At 32.4% G+C, this 25,716-nt stretch overlaps 1 protein-coding gene across 5 annotated transcripts; it reads left to right on the top strand.

Annotated features, from left to right (window-relative positions):
- Positions 1-1,009: 1,009 nt before the first annotated feature.
- LOC116021785 (probable LRR receptor-like serine/threonine-protein kinase At3g47570) lies at positions 1,010-23,144 on the top strand. 5 transcript variants are annotated; one of them, XR_004099061.1, is made up of 12 exons: positions 1,010-1,972; positions 7,955-8,026; positions 9,064-9,135; positions 9,579-9,650; positions 10,574-10,645; positions 18,480-18,551; positions 18,687-18,758; positions 18,876-20,873; positions 21,429-21,767; positions 21,859-21,892; positions 22,030-22,082; positions 22,590-23,144. XR_004099061.1 is itself a non-coding variant. In XM_031262262.1 (11 exons), exons 1-10 carry the CDS (start codon positions 1,036-1,038, stop codon positions 21,870-21,872), a joined length of 3,726 nt encoding a protein of 1,241 aa, XP_031118122.1. In that variant the 5' UTR covers positions 1,010-1,035; the 3' UTR covers positions 21,873-21,892; positions 22,030-23,121. The 5 variants fall into 5 exon arrangements, 1 of the variants encoding a protein (XP_031118122.1); XR_004099060.1 differs by having other exon boundaries at positions 21,429-21,773; XR_004099062.1 differs by lacking the exon at positions 7,955-8,026 and having other exon boundaries at positions 21,429-21,773.
- Positions 23,145-25,716: the final 2,572 nt, after the last annotated feature.

Here is a 25,716-nt window from a genome sequence, read left to right as displayed (position 1 = left end):
TCCCACACTGTCGCTGGTGAGACTCAGTCTCTGATCTTTCTTCCTAAACTTCACACGTGTGACCAACTACGCTGCCCATGCGGACCACTCAAACTACTCTGGCAACGCTTCTTGTACCATGCATAAGGTGTTGTCGGTTTCCACACACGACCCAACAACCTTGCCGTCTTTTGTTTTTCGCACTAGTGGTTTCCCCGGTTCCTCCTTTGTTTCCTACCAGAGGATTCTATATATGTTTATAGAAAGATGATTTTGCCCTTGTGATTAAACATAATATGGTCAATTAAGATTTTTCGACGAGTTTCCACCGGCAATTTGGCCGAAATGACTGAAATTGAGAAAAATTGAATAGTTAAGGTATTAAATTAACAATTTTGAAACTCGTGGACTGCAGTTAACAAAACCCCAATAGTCATAGGACCAAAAGTGAAATTTACTCTAACGTTTTATAAATTAAGATGTTTCTCGCGTGAATTGTTACATGGTTCTCATTCTAGGAGTACAATAGATATGAGAACTATCAATCTTTATTATTCGTCCTTCAATCTAATAAATACAACATATATAAAGTCCAAGTCAATTTATTAGTCTATAAAAAATAAGAGATATAATCATAATAAAAGTTCTCTAGTAGTGTCCATTTATATTTATTTACAACATATATTAATTACTTTTTTGTATTTTATTCCAACAAACCAAGTCGGGTCATTAGTATCCAAAGCATTTATTATCAAGCATATGTATTAAATAATAAATATTAACACAAATTTCGATGAAATTATAAAATATTCAAAACTATTGGGAACAGCTATGGAGTTTGATAATGATCTTCTTGGATTTCCATTTTTTTCAAAGGATATAAATTGACTGTCTTTAGTTAAGGAGACATATTCCATCAATCAACTGCAATAATGGGTTTGAGAAATTATCCCCCACCAGGCCAGTATGGCTATAAAAAGCACTAAGGTAATGTAGTACATTATTATTTTTTTATCAAAGCTGAAAACTTGCTTACATAATAGATTGTGTTATTCCATGGAGATCACTCGCCATTATTTCCGCTTATCCATCTTCTTCTTGCTTACAATCTTCTTCTTGCACCCTCTAATGGTTTGCTTAACCATTAATGCCCATACCAACATTACAACCGACAAATATGCCCTTCTTTCTCTAAAATCAAAATTTTATCTTGATTCTCATAGCATTTTAGCTAGCAACTGGTCTGTTAACAGCACATCTCCTTGTAATTGGGTTGGAGTCACTTGTGGCTCTCGTCACAATAGAGTCACCGTTTTGGATCTTTCCAACATGAGTCTTGTTGGAGAATTAACTCCACACTTAGGAAACCTCTCATTTCTTGTTTCGCTTAACTTGAGTCAAAACAACTTTCATAATTCTTTCCCTCGAGAACTTACTCAATTGAGACGACTTAAAGTTTTCAATTGTAGCATCAATGACTTTAGTGGAAATATTCCATCTTGGCTTGGTCTCTTACCCAACCTCAGATTTCTGTATTTGCAAAATAATAACATTAGTGGTTTTCTTTCCACGTCCCTTTTTAACCTTTCAAAACTTGAGGTCTTAAATTTAGCAGATAATTCTTTGGAAGGAAGGGTTCCGTCAGAAATTGGCAATCTTCTTAAACTAAAGTGGTTAAACTTGAACTATAATTATTTTAGTGGGTCTTTTCCTTTGGGAATCTTAAATTTTTCGATGTTGGAAACTCTATCTCTTTCCGCTAATAGCTTATCCGGTGATCTTCCTATTGATCTTGGAAGTTTTCTTCCTAGGCTCCAAAACTTTGAAATTTCCAGGAACAAATTTGGTGGTGAAATTCCATCAGGTTTATCAAAATGCGCATTGCTTCAAACTATGTATCTATATTACAACAATTTTAGCGGACATATACCAAAAGAATTTGGAAATTTAACAAAGCTCGAGGAACTATATCTTGATGGCAACCAGTTAACAGGTACGAGTAAAGGCTACTTTCTATGTAATTTGAACTTTGTTATAGTATTATATTGTGTCTTATATCTATGAATGTGCCTTTCGCTTTGCCGTAGACAATAAGCATAAAGGCAAAAGAGCAACGTTTTTAGTTGTTTTTTTAATAGTGAAAGTCCTGGTGAGTTTGTTTTTAACAAATATGGGAAGTGAATTTTTCTTGGATTGTTCTCTTGTAAAACTTCATGGTTTTCTTTTTCTAATCCAATGAAACGTGAAAGTGTGTCTCACTTGCGACCTAAGCAGGCGCGTGTTGCATGCACGTGTAATACACGCGCTAGCTTGAGCAATTGAGAGTGGCCGCCAGCTAGTGACCACTCTTAATTGAATGCCATTTAGCCACTCCAAGGAAATTGAGAAATAATTAAATAGTAGGTTCACAAAAAATTGAAAGAAAAAAAAAACTTAATTCTAATGGGCCAGGGAGATTGGTTTTTGAGATTGGATGAGATAGTGGATGCTAGAGCCTGCAAAAAATTAGAAAAAAAAAAGAGTAACTATTGAGGATGCTCTGAGCATCCTTATCAATGGAGTTTTTTTGTGATTTTTGAGATGTTTTTTGTAAGTGTAATTAGGAAAGAGAATATGAGATGAGAAAGGATAAAAAATAGAAAAGGGAAAAAATAAAAAATAAAAATAAAAATAAAAAAGAAATCAGAAATTAACGCACCAGTGGGGTCATGTTGTGCGTAAAACACGCACAGGCGGCACAGCATGTCATCTCTTCCATAATTAATGCACTATTTTAAAGTTTTATTCTTGCCGGGATTAATTTTGCCAAAAAAACTCACCACCATATCAGTCCAAAATAATTACTTTACTTTTACACTATTCCAAAAATCAAGAATTATTCATTGGTATAGATGTTCTAAATCAATAATTACGCACCCGCCTGAGCGCAAAATTTGCGCCTCACGCACGCTCCTCTGTGGGGCCCACCCCAACCTGCAAAAAACTTGAATGTGCAGGAGAAACAACTCTATAAAAAAACACATCTCCCAATTGATAAAAACTCATTTGCAATTACAAAATTTGTTTAAAACCAACCAATGAGGAAGGCTAACACTTCTAAACACAAGAGTGACAACTGACAAGACACTGCCTATACAATTGTTCCTGTTATTAATGAGTTAATTTCATTTTTGGTCCTATATTTATATGTGAAAATTTACTTTTAGTCCTTTTTTATTAGAATATCGACTTTTGGTCCTAGTATTATTGTGACATGACCATTTTTTGTCCTTTATCAATAAACCAGTTTAAATATCGTTAAATACAAGGACATTTCAGTCTTCAATTATGAATGTTTTCAAAAAAAAAATAAACATAAAAAATATACCGGTTCAACATACTTTGTATAAAAAAGATTAAAATATCTTTGTATTTAACGATATTTCAACGATTTCGTTGTTGGAGGACTAAAATTGGTCATGACACAATAATACTAAGACCAAATGAGCATATTCTAATAAAAAAGAGTAAAAGTGGTTGTCACCTAAAAATCTACAATCATTATTGCATGGACCAAAAATGAAATTAACTCGTTATTAATTATTGATCTTGTGCCTTTATTTTCAATCTTTATGTTTTTCTTTTTCATTTTTCTTTTCCACGCGTTTATGTTGAAATGCTCCATTCCATTCTTTTTTCCTGTTTTACTTTTTTTTCTTCGTCAGAGAAGTGGACCGACAAGAAATTGAATAGGAGCGGGTCGGGTCGGCCCTGGGCTAGTAGAATAGTTAATGGAACAAGAATTATGACTTACGAAGAATTACTAATTAAATAGACCGATTAACTGAATGCTAATACTTCTCATTCAGATACCGATGCAGAATTATAAAATAAAGTTTCTATCCATTTTTTTCTGAATACTACTGACTCTATTACAATGAAATATCTGTTCATAATTACTTTCTTAACCTATTGAAGCACAGGGACGAGTTAGGGTTGCATGAATCCTAGTCCGCGGGCCTAATGGGCCGGCCCGCAAAAGCCCGCCAAAAAATAGGCCCGCTGTGGGCCGGGCCGCTTTGACAGTACTAGTCCTAAATAACTTTTTGTACTTAGTTAGGGGCAAATTATGCTGTGGACCCAGGTCCACCTTGCAAGGTGGACCTGGGTCCAAAACTATGTCGTTTTTGTTTTTGTTTTTTTTTCTTTTAATTAGTAAACATATTGCTGAATATAGAGTTGTCTAAAAATGTGTGAATGTAGAGGTTTCAAAGTGTGAATGTAGAGTGTAGAAATCATAAATGCAGATTTATGATTGTGTGAATGTAGAGTTGCCCATAATTGTGTGAATGTGGAGTTTTCAAATTGTGAATATGAAGTATAGAAATCGTGAATGTAGAGTTATGCATGTGTGAATCTGTAATACAGTTAAGAAGTTATAGCAACTTGTAGCCCTGTAATGTGTGAATGTGGAGTTCTCAAGTTGTGAATGCGGAGTATAGGACCTGTGAATATAGAGTTTTGAATATGTGAATGTGGAGTTTACAAATTGTAAATGTAGAGTATAGTGTATGTGAATGTATAGTATAGTTACTAAACATATAATCCTATAATGTGTGAATGTGGAGTTTACAAATTGTGAATGTAGAGTATAGTGTATGTGAATGTAGACCCAGGTCCACCTTGCAAGGTGGACCTGGGTCCACGGCATAACAACCCTTAGTTAGGTCATCAAATTTGATGGTTTTACTCAATTGAGTCCCCAACTATTAGAATCAAGAACTAAATCGATAAAAACCAATATAGTCGAGTACTAAATTGGATAAAATCACTATAGTCGAATACTAACTGTTGTAAAACTACTATAGTAGGGGATTGAATTGAGTATTAATAGAGATGAAATTATCAAATTATCTTAAAAGAGGATTTAATTAGTAAAGCCGTCAAAGTCGATGGCCTAATTAAGTCTAAAAAGTCGTTTAGGACTAAATTGAAAAAAAAATCATTATAGTCGAGAACTAAATTGGGAATTAACACTAATCAATGCAAATTTTAAGATTAAATTATTTAAATTTGTAAATACAATTCCTTAATTATAATTAATAAAATATAAAATGTAATTAAGAAAATGAATTACGTAGTATAAAATTAACTAAATGTGTATCCATAAATATTTAAAAATTTTCTTAAATACATTCATATACTTAATGCACTATATTAATCATATAAAATTCAAATTCAAATTTTGTTAATTTCTAAATATAATTATCTTAATCATAAATTATAATTAGAGAAATTGTATTATAGAATTAGCTTAAATATATATTAATAAATATTATGTGCATATATATATATATATATATAGGGTCATCAGGTGTGGCAGTCCCTTAACTTGCGGTCAGTGCAGTCGTACCACTATGTATACAAATATACACCACTCAATGTTAGCAAATGCGCCACACAAATATGCATCATTAGGTACGTATCACCAAAAACACACCACTAGGTATGCAAATATACACCACACAGTGTTAGCAAATGCACCATTATGGGCAGGGGAGTTATGATACATTATTTTCGGTGTGGTGTATTTTTTAGTGTTTTTGTGTAATTTCATTGTGGTGCATTTCTAACATTGAGTGGTGCGAACCGCACCGACCGCACGGAAAGGCGCGGCCACATTTGAACAGATTTATATATATATATATATATATATATATATATATATATAGAGATAGAGAGAGAGAGAGAGAGAGAGAGAGAGAGAGAGAGAGTCATGATCATGTGTGGCCTGGTCATTAGGTATGGTCGTGCGGCCTATTTTCAGCCATTAGATCAGATCAAGTTATGAAATCAACGCGCAATATATATGTGTTACAAAACATACCATTATACGTACTAAAACACACCAGAGGACCGATAAAACACACCATTCCACACTATAACCAAATGCACCTATTCACTTAAAATTCATCAATATAAGTGATAAAACACATCATTCTACATATTAAAATGTACCACATGAACGTGCCTCATTTCAAATTATAAGTATACACTATTTACACATATTAGAAAACATGTGCTAAAATATGCACCATTCTACGTATTAAAATGCACCACAACGTGTGTTAAAATGCACAATTCCACTCGTTAAAAATCTCCATCACATATTATGAACATGCACTATTAGACTTATTAGAAAATATATGTTAAAATACAGACCATTCAATGTATTAAAATGCACTAGAGGACGGATTAAAACACATCATTGCACAACACAATTATTAGAAACACATGTGTTAAAGTACACATCATTCTACGTATGAAAATGCACCAGATGACGTATTAAAACACACCATTCCATAACACAGTTACACATTATTCTACTTATGAAAATGCACCAACAGATAGATTAAAACACACAATTCCATAACATAGTTAATGCACCAACATGCGTAATAAAACGCACCACAATATGTATTCAAACGCACCACATTATGTACTAAAATGCACCATTTCAATTCACGTAATATAGATACTAAAATTACCATAATACCCCACTAAAATCGGACGACGCAGATTAGGTCGCATGACCGCATGGGAGCTCCCCGCCGCATTTGAGTAATATATATATATATATACACACACGCGCACGCACGTGCGCACACACACAATGTATTATTATACAATAATACAAGCTAAGGAAATGTATGCATCCTATTAGAGTTTAAATTTACTTATACAAAATTTAAAATTTTTATCCTTTTTTTTTTTATTTCTAAGTATGACTATCTTAGTTATTATTCATATTGTTGGAATTCAAATATATATGAAATATAATTAGGAATAAATTAATTTAATTATGTGTATTTCTTATAGAAATTATATTTGAATATATATGTAAATCATTAGGGACTTCATTAATCATAAAAAAGTTTAATTTTAATTTTGTATGCTATAAATATAGATACTTGACCAAACATATGAACGTTCAACTGTACTATTATATTATAGATTTTTACATCTTTTTTATTGTTTCTAAATTTTTATTTAAATTCATAATAATATAATTTATTCTATGTATCGCACCACTAAACACTAATTTTTTTTTCTTAAAGAAAATGACGTTCGTATTTTTGTTATAATTTCGGTGTAATTAATTTATGGTATGCTTGGAAACATGAAAATGGCTTCTAGAAATCATTTTATTGATTTTTCAGTGTTTACCCATCAACTAAAAATATTCTTTCTGATCAAAGGAAAATGACTTATTTTTGGTTAAAAATGTGTTCCAAAATTTTTAATTAGGAAAACATTTTCCATATTCTTATCTCATGTGCAATTCTCATTCTCTCTTTCTCTCTTTCTCTCTCTCTCTTATATATATATATATATATATATATATACACACACACACTAGTTTTTCTTATGCGCGATGCGCAAAAAATAGGTGCCCAATATTAGTATTTTATATTAAAATTTTAAATTTATTTAAATTTTAATATAGTAAATAATATTAATAATAATGTAAACTAATTTTATAAATTGGATATTTATATTTTAAAATATAACTAACATATAACTCTAATATTTAATGTATATATTTTATTATTACTATTGAAGAAGATAAGAAAATATATGGTGGATGCATGTGCATAGTAACAATAGTGAAAAAGATAATAGAAGTTATAACTGTAGGGGTATATTTGTCCAAAATATTATGTAGTACAACTTTTATAGCATAATGCACAAAAAAATTTAACAGAAAAAACGGACATAAATGAGGGATATAACCTTCATTCACATTTATTATGTTTTTAGATATATACACACACATGAACAGATACTACATTGTAACAAAGTCAGTAGAACTCAAAGAGATATATACGCACACATGCACACACGTGTGTGTCTTTATCTTAATAAAAATAAATAACTAATAGATTTCTCTCATATTTCCTAATATTTTGCTTATTAATATGTAAATCAATTGCAGGTGCTATTCCAAAGGAGATATGCGCATTGTCATCATTGAGTGAACTTGATTTATCTAAGAACAGACTTTATGGTACTTTTATGCAAAATTTAATACTACCTAAATTAGTTAAAGTACTTGAACCATATATAACCAATTAAGTGGGTTATTTTTCTTTTGAATACCTTAAACTTGTCTAAATTGAATATCGTATCTCTTTTAATCAATGACTTGTTGATGAACTCTTCATCTTGAAAATATCTCCCTAAACTCCAAAATATAATATGCTTTGGAACAAATTTAGTGATGATGAAATTCTATCAAAGTTATCTAAATGTTTGTTTAATATAATAATAAACAATTTTAGTGGTGAAATTTCATAAAATTTATCTAAATTTTTATTGCTTCAAATTATATCTCTATCTTACAACAATTTTTTTTTAGTACTACTGACTCCGTTACAATGTAGTATCTATCTTACAACAAATTTAGTTTGCATATACAAATAGAATTTGATAACTTACTAAATCTTAAGATGTTATATCTTCATTAATTACAATCAGTTAACACTTAACTGGTATGCATAAAATTTATTACTTTAACGTGAACTTCTGTTAAAGTATTTATAGATCATACTCTTTGCTTGAGACAATCACAAAACCCATAAACCCATGAAGGTAGTTCACATTTGATCATTCTTATTTTTTGTTCCACTGTTCTCTATTATTTCTTCATTTTCTTAATTGTAGTAATTAGGAAATAATTTCTCGCCAATGGCTACAAACAATCGGCAATTTATATAGGATCAGGGTCCACACTACAATGTAGACTCTGGTTCACGATATAACGATTGCAAACAGTCAGCCAGTCAGGTGTACCCAGCCGTTAATTTAGCACACAACCACGTTGGAGGACATCAAATTTGAAATCCTCATAATCATATTAATTATGTCTGGGGATGGGTTTGTTATAGTTAAATAGTTAATCAATGACTAGTTATGTTAATATGTCAATACATTTTTATCCAATTTACATATTAACACATGTTTTTTTCCTGAATGGTATCAAAATCTCTAATACCTTTTTGTATAAGTTTTCCTCGCTAAATGTATTCTCTTTCCTTCTTCTAGGAACTATACCGAAGGAAATTGGGAACTTAAGCGCACTTGAGATCCTATATATTGGACACAACAACTTTGGAGGTGAGTTCAATGGCTCAATGCTATTATTGATATATGTTGCTAAATAATTAGTAGGTTTAATTTTGTGCGAACTATCAAATAGATCCCAAAATATGAATATAAGAATTTATGTTATATCTTTTCTTCCATAATGTTTGGAAAATAAAATGTCAAAGAAAAGTAAGAAATTTATTTTCTCGAATTTGAGGAATTCATTTTTTTCATTTTTCATTGAAAGTTTTTTTTTTTTTTGTCAATTTTGAAGAAAAATATTTTTCTTTGAACCAATGTTTTATAATTCCCATGGAGATATGCACTTTGTCATTCTTACGTAATGTTTATTACATAACATGCAAATTCAATTCTCTGATATCTCTTTGTATAAACCATTTACTTCCTAAATAAATAATAACTTTTCTAATGTGCCCTCAATAAAAATAATGTATTATCTTTCCTGATTTCAGGAGCTTTACCAATGGAAATTGGGAACTTAACCGCACTCGACGTCCTTTATGTTGAAAACAACAACTTAGAAGGTACTATAAGTTTAATGTTTTAAGTTTTACTAAGGCCCTATTTAGTAAATAATCAATCTATAAGCCAATTTTGACTTATTTGACCACTATTAGTTGTTTGACTTGGTTAAAAAATCAATATAAGTGTTTGATTAATAAGCTTTTTGTAACTCCAAAATACTAAAATTTAAAAGGCTACTCAAAGCAACCTTTTTAATTAGTTTTTTGAGAAAAGAAATTATACCAAACAGCTATCAGCTAACAACTAATTTACCAAACACCTTTCTATAATCAGCTAATATTATAACCTAATCATACTTTCTAACTCAATCAGCTAACAGTCATTTACCAAACAGGGCCTAAATGCTAAGTAATAAATAATAATGCTAGCAGATGTAAAATAAATGTTATACTATGAGAAGTAATACACACATAAATAGGTGAGATGGGGTTGTAAAAAAAAAGGATCTAGTATGAAAAATACAAATTAATCTTACTCATCAATCGTAATTATAAAAGTGCACATAATTGGTATTCGTCACTCGTATCATGGGGAAATGATGTGTTGTAGTTGAGTGAAGGATAGTTATGCTAAGGATCAATATAATCCCTCCCATTTAATAGTATTGATTACATATGCAGTTTGCCATATCCTTTATCTTTATTTGTAATTGTAATATATCTAGTTTTTCAAATGGGATAATGTCCAATGCTTATTTTAAATAAATATTTTAAAGTATTCAAAGTATATCAATGTTGGATTATATAAGAGATGCTCATGCAAATGTAATTGAATGTTGAATTTGTTTATTTAAGTCGGTAATTCAAATTAAAGTAAATGAATACAAGATAACTAGTCAGCAACTTATTTACGAGTAACTCAACTCATTATATAAACTAGATACTCTATCCTCACTACAAAGTATTGTTTTTCCTTCTCTCAGGAGTTATACCGAAAGAATTTGGGAATTTAATCACACTCGAGTTCCTATCTATGGGATACAACAACTTTGGAGGTACATTCAATGCTTTAGTGGTATATAGTACTGCTGGCAGAAGTGGTAAAATAAATATTGTGATATATACACACACACACGTTGGGTAATTTATAAAATTCCGAAATAACAAGCACTTCAGAACATTACACTGAGAGGTGAACCGGAGGGTACATAGAGAAGTGAAAACCACTTCTTGGCATCAACCAAGAAGTTGCTTGGACTTCTCGGACAATTGAGAAGTACAATTCTCAGTTAGGATCGAAAAATAATCTCTCGATTGTGGCCAAGAGGTGAATTCACTTCTTGAACACGGCTAAGAAGTGCATCACCGAGAGCACCTCCTAGTCACAAAGTGGTCGAATCTGTTGGAAAAAGTATACAAAATATTGGCATAACTTAACTTGCATGGGTTGTCAATTTTCATACGACATTCGTAGTATCGCTTGTGTAAATGAGGATATATCTTATATAGGAACCTTTCAACCTTGTTCTATTATCATACATGTGCCCATTTTTGCCACGGAACACCATTCCATGGTTCTGCAAGAGTTTCTAAAGAATTGGGCTCAATCAATACTCCTTTGAATCAACCCCACTTGTTTCTCATATAGGTAATTATTTTTGAACCTAGGTGCCAGATAGGTTGGTCGGATGGGTATCCACTACAAAAGGTTTAGTCCAAGGGCTATAGTTCCATTCCTTGTGACAACTTCTCAAACAACTCTCTATTTAATCCTTTGGTGAATAGATCTGCTATATAATCTTTTGACTTCACAAAGTCAATCGAAATAACACATATTGTGAGAAGTTGTTTAATGGTATTGTGTCTATGACATATATGTCTAGACTTACCATTATACATGTTGATCTATACCCTTCCAATTGTGGCTTGACTATGGCAATACACACATATTTGAGGTACACGTTTTTTCCAACTAGAAATATCCTCAAGAAAACGACATTTGTACAAGGTTATTAGCTCAAATTCCATCATGGATCTAGCTATCACAGTTTATTTTGAAGACTTCCAAAACATGACTACACCGACTAACGTGAACACATAGCCATTCGTGGATTTAGAATCCTTAATGTCCAATATCCAGTTAGTGTCGTTATACTCTTCAAGTAGATCTGAATATCTTGTGTCGTGTAGTCCAAGGTCATGAGCATACCTTAGGTATCTCATAACCAAGGTTACTCATATATCCACTCAGTTTGATAATTGCAAATGCAATATCTAGCCTAGTACTCATTAGATATATATATTAACTACTAACGTACAATCCTAGCATATCTTACTTGAGAAATACATTACCCATGATTTTTGGATAGATGTACATTATTATCTAAACGTGTCTTAACCAATCGATTATCATCCTTATTAAAATTTTCAAGGATTTTGTAAACATAATAAGATTGACTTAACACCAGACCTTCCAGTCTTCTAATAATTTTAATCTCGAGGATCAAATCCACCAAGACCATATTCTTCTATGTCAAATCTCAAATTTAATTTGTTTTGGTAGATTTGATCATTTATTTGTACGTAAGTACCAATGATAAATAAAACATCCACATATAAATAAAGAATGGCGTAACCATCTATGGTTTCCTTAATATAGTCACACTTATCACGTACTCTTATTTATTTTAAACCCATTGGTTAACATCACATGGTCTTGTTTCACACTTGCACACTTGCACTTGTTTCAAACCCTAAGGATTTAACCAATTTGCACACGTTCTTTTCCTGACTCGGAACCATAAAACCATCATGTTGTTCCATATAGATTTCTTCATCTAATTCACCATTTAAGAAAGCGGTTGTTATGTCCATTTGATGAACTCCCAAGACTAGCAGTGCATCTATAGCAAGTATCATTTTAATGGAAGTTATTATTGTTACTGAAGAATAAGTGTTGAAGTAGTTATAGCCCTCATGTTGCCTGAAACCTTTAATTACAAGTCTAACCTCGTACTTTACGATGGATCAATTAGATTTAATCTTCCTTCTAAATATCGATTTAGATTCCAAGGGTTTACTACTCAGATGAAGATCAATTAGTTCCCAACTTTGATTCTGTAATACAGAATCAATTCCACTTTTAATGGCATCTTTCCACATTGGTCATTTCACAGAAATCACGACATCTACATATGTTCGAGGCTTGTTTTCTTAAAAAAAAAGTTAGAAAATTCGGTTCATTTTTTACTAAACATGTTAAAAAATCTAGATCAAATCATTTTTTGACTCTAGCTTATTTGTTATCTGTGGGCTTGAGCTCAGGTTCCTTTTCATTCCCCCACTATCATTTTTAATAGCTTCGTCGAAGGCCTATTTCAACGTACTAGGTTCCACACTGGACGTACAAGGAAATACATCTTTGAAAAATGATTAATTTCTTAACTCGTGTACGAAGAACTGATAAGCACTACTATTATGTGCATAACCAATAAAAATATAGCCAACCATTTAAGACCTATTTTTATTTTCTTAGGTGTTGACACCAAATACATTAGCAAGATGTTCCCACACTTTCAAGTATTGGTATGAAGGCATCCTACCTTTTCGCAACTCGTAAGGAATCTTATTGAGCTTCTTGCAGGGCACCTTATTTAAAAGGTAGTTACTTGTCAACATAGCTTCACCCCACATACGTACTTTGAGAAAAGTCAGACTTATCAACATCGCATTGATCATCTCTTTCAATGTGTGATTTTTATGTTTAGCAACCAATGTTTCAGTAGGCGCTAGGCACTAGTCGAGCACCTAGGGAGCGCCTAGTGCCTAGGTGGGCGCCTAAAAAACAGTGGTAGACAGGTAGTTTAATTTGACCATTTTAATGGGGTTGTTTTCAACTTTAAATTAAATAACACATCCAAATAATCATAAGTCATAACATCATAGCAGTATTAAACAAAATAAAAATACACAAAAATGCAATACAACAATCTTTCAAATATTCAAAGTATCAAACATTCATTCAAACAACTAAACAAGTCAAACACTCAAACAACAATACAACATCCAAGTATTCAACTAATCAAACAAGTGAAACAACATCCTAGTATCATTGTTTAAACTTTAAAAGTTAAAACTTACAAGTTACAACATAATCAACAATCAACAATTCAACATCCAAGTCCAAATTCCAAAATTTTGGAATATAAAGTAATTCATGGTTCAATAGGATCAATGCCAATTTCTTCATCCTCTTCATATTGTTCAATAACACATTTTCCATTATCTTCAAATTACAATTCATTTATTTCCTCCCCCGCTTTCCTCTTCCGATTCAAAGTTATCTTATCAAGATCCCTCAATCTACAACTTCTTCGGGGTCATAATGCTTCATCCACTCCCATAACATCATTGTTGCAATCCAATCTCTGCTCAATCTCATCATTCTCATCAACATTATCCACAATCCAATCATGTGCTAAACTTGCATCACAACCAAGCAACCATTCAATATTTTTTATCTTGTTTGTGCTTGTTTATCAAACTAGCATTAAAATAGACAAAAACTAAATTGTTGAGACAACTTGATTCAAGCATATTTCTTTTCTTTGTATGTATCTGCAATTCAAACAATGAAAATATTCAAAACTTTAAATTATGATTACTAAAGTTTTAAAGTTAAAGTAGTAAAGTATAAATTAAAGTATTCAAATATCATAAATTCATAATTCATATTTATATCAAGACTATCACCAATCAACATTCAATAATTTAACATGACAAGTTGATAACAAACTAAACAAAGTATCATTCTAAGTTACTAACCCCTTCAAATGTGCTTCAATTTCTTTTACACCAGAAGAACTAAATGTTAAAGAAAGGATCTTCATGGCTATTCTTTTCAATAGAGAGGCCGAGACACCAAAAGTTGACAACCAATTTGCTACAAAACAAATTTCATAATAATTAATAAATATAACTAAGTAAATATAATTAATTCATTACAAATGTATTAAAGAATAAATAATAACTTATCGGGATCAAACCCAATTAAAAAGAAGAAGAAGAAATTAACTCGACTGAGTTGGGCCATTTCACTGCCTAGTTGGCCGATTGACTAGATGGTGATTACTGATTAATGGTGAAAACAGCACGCCTAGGGGGTGCCTTGAAGCTGCCTAGGCCGAGTTTTACAAAATTGTTAGCAACACCATTCGATTGAGATGCATAAGGTGTCGTAAACTCATGTACGATACCTACGTTTACGCATAAATCACCAATAGGTGTTTCATACTCACCACCTCGATGACTTATCACCTTCTTAATCTTACGATGAAGTTGGTTTTCTACTTCATTCTTATAAAGAGTGAATTTTTATAAGGTTTCATGTTTTCTTTTCAGAAAATATACAGAGAAATAACACGTGTTATCATCGATAAATGTGATAAAGTGTTTGTTACCACCTCTCATTTATATCAATTTAAAATTGAAAGAATCACTATAGATTAATTCAAGTGGTTTAGTTTGTCTTTCAATCGATTTGAAAGGTGTTTTACTTAGTTCTGACCAACACAAATTTCACATTTATTATTCACGTTAAGTTTTAATGCAGGAATGTTGGTAATGCTAATTAATCAATGTATAGAATTAAAATTAACATGACATAGTCTACCTTGCTACAAACTGGAAGACTAAGCAAGTAAGAAGAAACTTTGCTTTTATTAATTATATCAGTCATTACACTACTAAGTTTAAAAATCTCATAAGTTACATAGCCTTTTTCCTACAAACATCTCTAATTTAGACTAAACTACTTTGTCTAACTCGAATACCATTCGTAATCTATGCTTGTTTAGTAGTGAGATAGATAACAGATTCTTGCGTAATTCCAGGATATACAACGCACTGTTCAATGTTAGCTCCTTTCAAGAGGTCATTTTCAAAACAATCTTGCCCATGCCTTACACAACAAACTGAGCAGAGCTAACAATCTACACCTTCTCGGTATCCACGGTCAGAAAGGTGGTAAATAGCTCTCAGTTGCAGTAGAGGTGCCTTTTTTTTGCATAGGTGTTTATGAACCATTCTCTCTAGCTGGAGCCCATGAGGTTAACCGTAGTCACCATGGGCGATAGGTTGATCTCTACCTCCTTCTGACTGTTTTGCTTAGCCACATTGGCTTGAGAATTCTTATCTTTCTTTTTCGGAGCTTTGTAATCAAACGATTTGTAGCCCATCTTGCCAAATTGAAACACATAACATGAAACGTATTCTTGGCAATGCTTCCTTTAGGACCATATTTTTGCTTGTCATTTTTAGCATTCTTGGAGTTTTTACCATGATATACGATATTGGCCTTAACACTGCCTATGACTGGAACTTTCCCATCAATCCTCATGTTGTCCTCCTCAATCCACACCCGGAAGGTCAACTGCTCCATGTTCATGTCCTTTCGCTTGTGATTAAGGTAGTTCTTGAAGTCTTCCAATTCCAACCTAGAGGAAATAAGTATATTATAGACGTCACTTGGAAGGATTCTCACCACCATGCCTTTGTCACAGATCTCATTGAAGATTAATTCAATCTCTTCAACCTAACTTAATACAGTTTTGGAATCTACCATCTTAAGGTCAAGAAATTGGCCAACAACAAATTTCTTTGTGCTGACATCCTTGTTTTTGTACTTATGGTCCAATGATTACCATAGATATTTCGTTGTGGGATACTTGTTGTATACATCGTACAGTGTGTAGTGCAAATCATTGAGCATGTAGTTTCAACAAAGGAAGTCTAAATGATTCTAAGCCTCAACGACACTCATGGATTATACATCCATTTCTTGTTCCTCCACCTTAGGAACCTTATTGGTCAAGAACCTTGTCAAGTCGAGAGTAGTGAGGTAGAACAATATCTTTCGCTACCACCTCTTGAAGTTTGATCTGTTCAACTTCTCTAGTTTTTCTATGAATCGCCACTTAGTACTGACACAAACATACTTTCAAAGTAGGGATATACCTTTGAATGCCACCACTAATATATAAACCAAGGTTCACCGGGATTTCAAAACCTACAACATCGTTACTGTTCCTACCATTAGGTCCAATATTAACATTCTTGTCACCATTATTACTAATTAACAAATTAGGGAAAGATATTTTTATACAGAAATAAAGTTTAAAGATTCTTGAGTAATTTATAAAATCCCAAAATAACAAGCATAAATACGAACGGCTATGGGTTTCAAATTTGAACCATGTGACACACACACTTTCTTTAAATCCTTATTTGCTACTTCCCAATGCGCAACGAGCGTTGTAACCTAGGTTTTCCAAGATAAAATGGATTTAAATTTAAAAGTTAAGTACTCAACTATTAAATCACAGGAAACAAGAACAAAGAAGAACACATGTAGAGAGACAAAGTTTCCAAGAGAAAGCAATTTTATTTGCTATTATGTACAACTCAACCACGGTATATAGGAGAGAATGATCAAATAACATTTAATCATGGCATTAACACTGATTTAAAAATCTGTACATAACCTCCATAACATATAAATTAATCTAGAATTAACACAGCGGTTACGAAAGTTAAATTTTAAAAGTTAAATTGGAATTAATCAAAATTAATTCCTAAAACTTATCACAATTAATGCATTTCAAAATATATGTTACATCAAGAGGTAAACCAAAGGGTACATTGAGAAGTGAAAACCACTTCTCGCGTCAACCGAGAAGTCGCTTGGGCTTCTCGGACCACCGAGAAGTACATTTCTCGGTCAGGACCAAGAGGTGACTTGTCAATCATAGTCGAGAAGTAATCTCTTGGTTGGCCAAGAGGTGCTTCATTGAGAGAACCTCTCAGTCACAAAGTTGATGAATCTCTTGGAAAAAAAGTAAAAGAAATATTGGCATAACTTAGTCCACATAGGCTGCAAATTTTCATGACGTTCGTACACATAGGTCGCATGTGCACACGATCCAGTAAATACTGTTTAGGCTCATTTTGAGATTAGATTTGCACCCCCTATCTTGGGCGCGTAGGAGAGAAATAAGAACTAATCTAAGTCGTCCATTTGAAAATATCAACGGAGCAAATGCGTTTAAAAAAAATGCGGTGACATTTTTTAAAATAACTCAAACTTTGAGTACAAGTAACATATATTAAAAGTGCAAGTAACTGATGCAAGTGTACAAGTAAAGGTGCAAGTAAAATCACTTAAAAGTATAACCATTTAGTGCAAGTAGTTTACCTTTCACATTGGTGCATCTAATAATAACATTAGATGCACTTAATATTGTTGTAGTATTTGAAGTTGTTTCTTTGACTTTTAACTCATTTTACTTACATTTCATTATATATATAGACAGAGACAATACACTTTTTATATTAGTGTGGTACTTGATATATACGTGAACATAAATTATACTTAGTATTTGTTACTCTTCCCCCGAAAGGTTGATTTCCCAAACCTAAGGGTTGGGAGGATTTAAATCACGATAACGGTAATTGTTACTCATATATTGGCAAAGTGATTCAATTTTGCTTTTTTTTTTTTTTTTGAGTGACAAGGGAAACTCACAGTTACTTTGAGGGTGTGCACGGGGTAAACTCCGCCTTGTGACCCTAATCAGTAAATGACTACAAGGAGGTACCTAAGTTGACTATAGTTGACCGGCTCAAACGAAAAAGGCCAATAGACCACGTTAAACTTGTAACCTTGTGATTACCAAGTTGCCCTTCATTTGGCTTTTTTTAGTTGAGTGTGTTACTTGATATATAAATGCACATAATGTCACGGGAAAATGATTTGCTGTAGTTGAGTGAAGGATAGTTATGCTATGGATCAATATAATTCTCTCCCATTATTAATATTGATTACATTTGCAGGTGCTTTTCCAATGGTGATATGCAGTTTGCCATCCTTACTTTATCTGTATTTGTATAACAACTTATTTACGGGTACCTCAATGCTTTATATAAACTAATACTTACTAAATCTATAGTTATATATACTTTCCTTCAATAAAAAAAAAATATTTATACTTCTTAATTTGTCCAAGCCTAACCAGAAATAATTGTTTTTCGTTGTATTAGGAGCTATACCAAAGGAAATTGGAAATCTAACCACACTTGAGCTCATATCTATTGGATCCAACAACTTTGGAGGTACGTAAAACAATCTGTTGCTATATGATCATCAGTTTATTTTCTTAAGAACTTTTTATTAAATATTTAATTTTAGTGAGTTCATGAGAAGGTTAATGCTCGTTCGCTCGCCCGCAGGTGTAATACCACAAGAGTTGGGAAAACTTCATATGCTGAAGGACATAGCTATGACATACATTAATGTAAATGGCACCATACCAGAGGGAATCTTCAACATTTCTTCATTGAAATTTATTGCATTTTCAGGCAATAACCTTGTGGGCAGACTTCCTACAGGAATTGGTTATGGTCTAAAGTATCTAGAAGAATTCTATTTGATTAGCAATTTTCTCTCTGGAGTGATACCAGATTCTATCTCAAATTGTTCAGGGCTTTCTATCATATCCTTTTCTGATAACCAATTCAGCGGCGCATTACCTACATTTCTTGGCAATCTAAGGCTACTGGAGAGACTATATCTAGATGGTAACACTCTCACTAACAGTGCTGCATCAAGAGAGTTAAGTATCATCAATTCTTTGGCACAGTGCAATTATTTAAGAGAAGTGGACTTAGATGATAACCCACTACATGCTACCCTTCCTGCATTATCATCAGTTGGGAATCTCTCTACATCTCTTGAAGTTTTCTCTGTGGCAGGTTGTGGGTTAAAGGGAATCATCCCAAATCAATTTGGCAACTTAAGTAGGGTGATTTATTTGAGTTTGCAAAGGAATAGCTTTACCGGGTTTATTCCACAAGTGTTGGGTAGGGTGCATATGGTACAAGGGTTGTATCTTGATAACAACAAATTGAGTGGTCCCATTCCTCATACCCTCTGTGGACTCCAATATTTGTATCAATTAGGTTTAAGCAGTAATCAATTGTCTGGAAGTTTACCCAAATGCTTTGGTAATAGCACTTCCTTGAGAAATCTCTATCTAGATTCAAACCGTTTGTCTTCTGAAATACCTTCAAGTTTGTGTTCTCTCAGAGATCTATTGGAGCTTGATTTGAGTTTTAATTTATTGGAAGGATTTCTACCCATTGCAGTTGAAGGTTTTAAGGCACTCTACTCTCTTGACTTGTCTTACAATGAGATCTCCGGAAAAATCCCAGTCACGATTGGACAATTGCAAAATATGAAACATCTTTCCCTTGCACACAATAGACTAGAAGGTCATATTGTAGAGAAAATAAGTCAAATGGTTTCTTTGGAATTCTTGGACTTATCTCTAAACAAACTCTCTGGTTCAATTCCAATGTCTTTGGAAGGACTTGAATATCTCAAATACTTCAATGTCTCATTCAATGAATTGAGTGGTGAAATTCCATCAGGTGGTTGTTTCAAAAACTTCACAAGTGCTTCATTTATGTTTAATGAAGGGTTATGTGGAATTCCCAAATTTAATGTCTCAGCTTGCCATTCTGCCCACCATTCAAGAATTAGAAAAGGACTTCTTGTTTCACTTACATCTTTAGGAGCTGCACTAATAGTTACTCTTGTAATTATTGCACTTATAATTGCAAGGAAACCAAAGAAATCTGAAGTCCCAAGTGTGATGGATATCCGCATTCCATTGGCAGAAATAAGGGTTTCTTATTATGAACTTTCTAGAGCTACTTGCGGATTTAGCCAAAGTAACCTCATAGGTTCGGGGAGTTTTGGCACAGTATATAAAGGGATTTTGGATGATGGAATGCCGGTAGCTGTAAAGGTATTTAATCATTCAGAGGATGCACTTAAGAGTTTCGATGTTGAGTGTGACGTACTAAAGAATTTACGTCATCGAAATCTCACTAAGGTGATTACTGGGTGCTTCACTGACAACTTTAAGGCCTTGGTCCTTGAATACTTTTCAAATGGAAGCTTTGATCAATGGTTACATTCAAAAAGTGACTCATTAGATTTTGTTCAAAGGTTGAATATATTAATTGATGTTGCATTTGCCTTAGAGTATCTTCATCATGGTTACCCTACACCAGTGGTTCATTGTGATTTAAAGCCTGCAAATGTGCTATTAGATGAGGAAATGATTGCTCATGTAAGTGATTTTAGTGTGACAAAGTTGTTAACTAAGGAGGAGAGCTTCACGCAAACAGAAACTCTAGCAACATTGGGTTATATGGCACCAGGTAAATGCACTAGATAGTCTTTCTTTCAATTCCATTCATTTATAGAAGAGTTTTTTTTTTTTTTTTCCACTTTTTTTCCCACAGCTATTAGATCATTTTCACATTTAGTCCTAGAATATTAAAATTTTCACATTTGATCCCAAAACTCTTAAGACCATGCCACATTTGGTCCTTTAATTTGGCCTAATTTCTTGTTACCGGTAACTAATTTTTGTAGTTAAAAAATGTCATAGAAAATGATAACTTTGTCCTCCAAGATAAGTCACATACGTGACTATTATGCACTCACGTTCAATAACATAGAGATACAAATTAATTTGATCGTCGGTGACCGAAAATTAGGTTAGAGGAGCAAATGTGACAAGGTTTAAAAATCGACCAAATATCAAAAAATTAATAGTCGAAGACCAAATGTGAAAATGATCTAATAGTCGTGAGATCAAAAGTAGAAAAAAACTCTTTATAAAATTTCAACATTCATTACTTATTTTAAAAATATTTAGTCCTCTGTTTTTTTGTGTTCAATTATAATGATCTTAGTTTTCATGATTGTAGAGTATGGATCAACGGGAATGGTATCAACACAATGTGACACTTACAGTTTTGGGATTATGATAATGGAAACATTCTCGAATAAAAAACCCACAGATGAAAGTTTCAATGAGTATATGAGCTTGAGAAGTTGGATAAGTGATTCTTTACCAAATCAAATACTCCAAGTTGTGGATCCCAACTTATTGAGGGTAGAGGATAGAGACTTCACTGCAAAATTGCAGTGTGTATCCTCTATATTGGAATTGGCATTACAATGTGCTATGGAATCTCCTGAAATGCGGTTGAATATGAAAGATGTTGTTGCAAGACTGAATAAAATCAAGCTTCAGTTTCTAAGAGGTGACGGTGAGTGTTACTTGAAATTATTTTAAATGAATTTTTCATTTTATGGTTTCTAAATTGGAACTTTTACTCAACACACTGTGGACAGATCATAAAGCATAAAGTTAAAGGAAGAAGTGAAGGTAATACTCAAATAAATTATATCTCAAATTATATAAAATCTACACATGCCTCCTGGTATAAAATTTCTTCAGCATTCTTGTTTCTTGATTTTTCTCTGCATTCAATTGCAATCAAATACTTGATTTTTTCTGTACAGAGACCCCATTAATGGATTCTTTGCAATAGAGACGACATTGACTAGAGTTTGAGGTAATCGTGACACTCGTAGAATTTGAGTTATTTTCGTAGAATTTGAGTTATTTTCTTTGAAATGTGTTTCTTTTTATCTTTTTGTAATCTTTTTAGTGGGTGTTGAATGTTTAAATATCCATTGTTATAAGAGATGATTTGTCATGTCCATTGCATATTATTCCCGGCCTCTATTTGTCATAGCTCTGCCGTAGAATGTCTTTGCTGTATATACTCTTGTTTGTTGCCTTTCATGTGTCATGTGTGTTCTGAAGAAAAAAAATACTATATCATATATGTCTACTTGTTGCTTTCTGCGTTATGTTTGCGAGCTTTAATAACCTTTTATATTAAAGTACGCGAAATTGCATGTTTTAGTTTTGAGTTGATATTTGACATTCTGTCCCCAAAATGTTGCTTAAGGACTCCCTACATCCTGGGTCGAGCTTTAATAACCTTGTATATTAAAGTACATGAAATTACATGTTTTTTTATTTTTGACATTCTGGCACCAAAATGTTGCTCAAGGACTCCCTATATCCCGGACCGACAGAACAGTTGGGAGGATATAAGGCATCGATAATTTAGTGGCTCAGATAGGGTCAAGTGTCGAGGACCAAGTGCCGGTGCGTACAAAGATCTGCCCACGTTGACACTGCCGCTGCTGAATTTTGACCCTTTTTGTTTCTCCGTCCGTTACAAAGATCTGCCCACTTTGACACTGCCGCTGCTGAATTTTGACCCTTTTTGTTTCTCCGTCCGTTTAACTGTCTGGGTCCACCCGACTAATCCCTGCTCACTCCGAGAGGCACGGGAGCTGGCCCATAGAGAATCGTCACTTGTGAAAATCGAACTCAAGTTCTCCCGAAATTCTTCCCTACAAAGAGAGGTCACTTGCCGCTTGAACTACCCATTGGATTTAAGATTTTCACTTTTGATCTCTTAATTATTGGTCATTATTCAATTTGGTTTCGTATTTTCAATTTACAATTAACATGGTTCCTCAATTATTTATCGTGTTGGAAATATACTGATCTCTTAATTATTGGTCATTATTCAATTTGGTTTCTTATTTTCAATTTCAATTAACGTGGTTCCTCAATTATTTATGGTGCTGGAGATATAGTGATCGAGTTTTCTAGATGTACCATCATTATATTAAAGGGAATGTGTTTTTTTTTTTTTCACACATTAATTCTCTAATTTTTAAAATTCATAATATGTGTTTCTTCAAATTGAAGAACGAATGATGACTAATCACATAGGTTTAGGGATAATATGGTGTACGCTACAAATTTAATTGAGTTTTATATTTAATTTTATGAAAATTGTTTATCAAAAAGGTATTATGCATAATATTATTTTTAGTGAGACATGTTTTGGCCCATTAGATCTTATGGTAAAGTCATGGTACCACACAAATTTTTTTTAAAAAAAATTTGTTAGAATTGTGAATGAGATAGAAGCGATGAGAAAATGATTAGGAATTGGTCATTAACAAATCAGGTTATAACGAATTTGGGTAAAATCAAAGCAAAGAATTTATTTTGGTAGCAAGGAAAAATAGTTTCCCTAAAATCAATAGCAATGAATTTATTTATAAAAATAAAAATGAAATATATTTTATGGTTTCAAAAAAAATTTTAGAAAAAAAATTATAGTTTAATAAACTAGAACAAAATGACGATTTTAAAGTATATTAACATTATTGTTATTTCGTTGTGGTCCAGTGGAACTAAGTTGCTTTCTCATATGAGACTAAAATTGAGAAAAATTAACGTTATTGTTATTGTTATTGAATTATAGTTGCTTTATCAATTATTAAAAGTTTTTAGCTGCTTTTCGTTGACAATTTGGCTGGAGGGACTAAAATCGAGAAAAATTGAATAATTGTGGAGTCAATTTGATAGTTTTTAACCTCGTGGACCCCAATTAACAATACTCCAATAGTTATAGGACCAAAAGTAAAATTTTCTTATTTATAAAACTTCAATCAAGGTTTAACGTTTCCATTGGTGTGAAATGGGCTACAAAAGTAACAATTGAAAGATGAAAAGTGGTTATGAAAATAATTCATAAATTCAGTCAGCCACTGTGAAATAATTTAAAGATTAAAAAGGTCATTTTTTTACCTTTAATTTTTCTTTAGAAAAAAAAATACCTGCGTTCAATTTATGATATAGAATTGTAGATGACAGTATAATTGTCTTCATCTCCCCACCGTTTTCCACAAGAGTTATGTATCCATCATCTAGCACCTCAGCTTGCACGCAATTTCAATTCCACCTTGACTACTGTTATTAATATTTGGTCTAACGCGGTTAAAGAATAGAAAAAACATAGCTTTAGCCTTTAGGTGAGTAGGCTAGCAAACATCAAAACAATGGAAATTTAGGAAAAAAAACAAAATTATTGAGAAACACGTATATGTTAATTTACAAATTTTGGACTAATTTGACAAGCAGATTAATTTATTAGAAGTTTTTTTTCTATAATTAAACTACAAATTAAAATGCAAAAAGACCTGGTGGTCAAGTAACTGTAGCTCTTTCAAATAAAAGGTCACGAGTTCAGTAGGTTGAGAAAATATATATGAACACGTATTGATATTCTATATTATAATAGAGCCAGTAACTAGAATTTAAAAAAAAACTACAAATTAAAACGCATTTCTAATTTTAATAACATGTCTCTCATCAATAATTTTGTATTTACGCATTTTAATTAACAATATAGGTAAGTATTTATCAATCATCATTTTGTTTGGTGTGTGTGTGTGTCTATATATATATATATATAGAGTACTACTGACTCTATTACAATGTAGTATCTGTTCATATCTACTTTCTCAACTTACTGAAGCACAAAGAGTCAACAATCGCTTCCACTGAGGCTCGAACTCGCTCCCTTCCATCACTCACACACACAAAATAAATTAAGAAGCAAATCATCTAATAAATTAATAATGAAGCAAATATAAGAAATTTGATATTTCATTTCCTGATTGTAGAGGACAGCCCAGTTGTCTTCATCATCTTCTCACCATTTTCCACAAGACTTAAGTCCCCATCATCTAACACCTCAGCCTGCACGCAATTTCAATTCCATCTTGACTACTATTTGAATTGGTCTAACGCGGATAAAGAATAGAAAAAAACATAGCTTTAGCCTTTAGGTGTGTGAACGAGCAAACATCAAAACAATGTAAATTCAGGAAAAACAAAATAAATTATTTAGAAAGACATATGTTAATTAGAAATATTTGAACTAATTTGACAAGATAGATTTTTTAAGAATGAGAAGTGTTTTTATTTTATTTGACAGTAAATAGGAATTGGAATCAAAATAAATAAATAAATTATTAAATAAAAAAAATCTCCACATGATCTATTGTATGTTAACTCCAAATTTTGTTGCATTTTTATCTTGTTGTGATTAGCAATTTTAATTAATTTTTCAATCACTGATCTTTCCTGGGCCTACTACTCATGATTGTGCAAGAATCATGCTCTACGAGTCTATATATTCCATCACCCCTTGCGGACAAATTTGATTCAATGTTTTTTATGGAGAGAGAAACTCTTAGACATACACTACTTACTCAAGAGTGTCCATTGGATAAACTCTGCTCCTACATATGAACAACAAGCTGCAA

This window comes from Ipomoea triloba, chromosome 6 (genome assembly GCF_003576645.1).
Source record: "Ipomoea triloba cultivar NCNSP0323 chromosome 6, ASM357664v1".
Classification (NCBI taxonomy): Eukaryota; Viridiplantae; Streptophyta; class Magnoliopsida; order Solanales; family Convolvulaceae; genus Ipomoea; species Ipomoea triloba.
The sequence above is the reverse complement of the archived record's forward strand: the minus strand, read 5'-3'. Positions and strand labels throughout refer to the sequence as shown.

Excerpts from the sequence above, each read along its gene's own strand:
- LOC116021785 (XM_031262262.1), top strand. The coding sequence starts at position 1,036 with ATGGAGATCACTCGCCATTATTTCCGCTTATCCATCTTCTTCTTGCTT. Across the intron at positions 8,027-9,063 it reads ATCTAAGAACAGACTTTATG|GAACTATACCGAAGGAAATT; the intron begins GTACTTTTATGC and ends TCCTTCTTCTAG. Across the intron at positions 9,136-9,578 it reads TGGACACAACAACTTTGGAG|GAGCTTTACCAATGGAAATT; the intron begins GTGAGTTCAATG and ends TCCTGATTTCAG.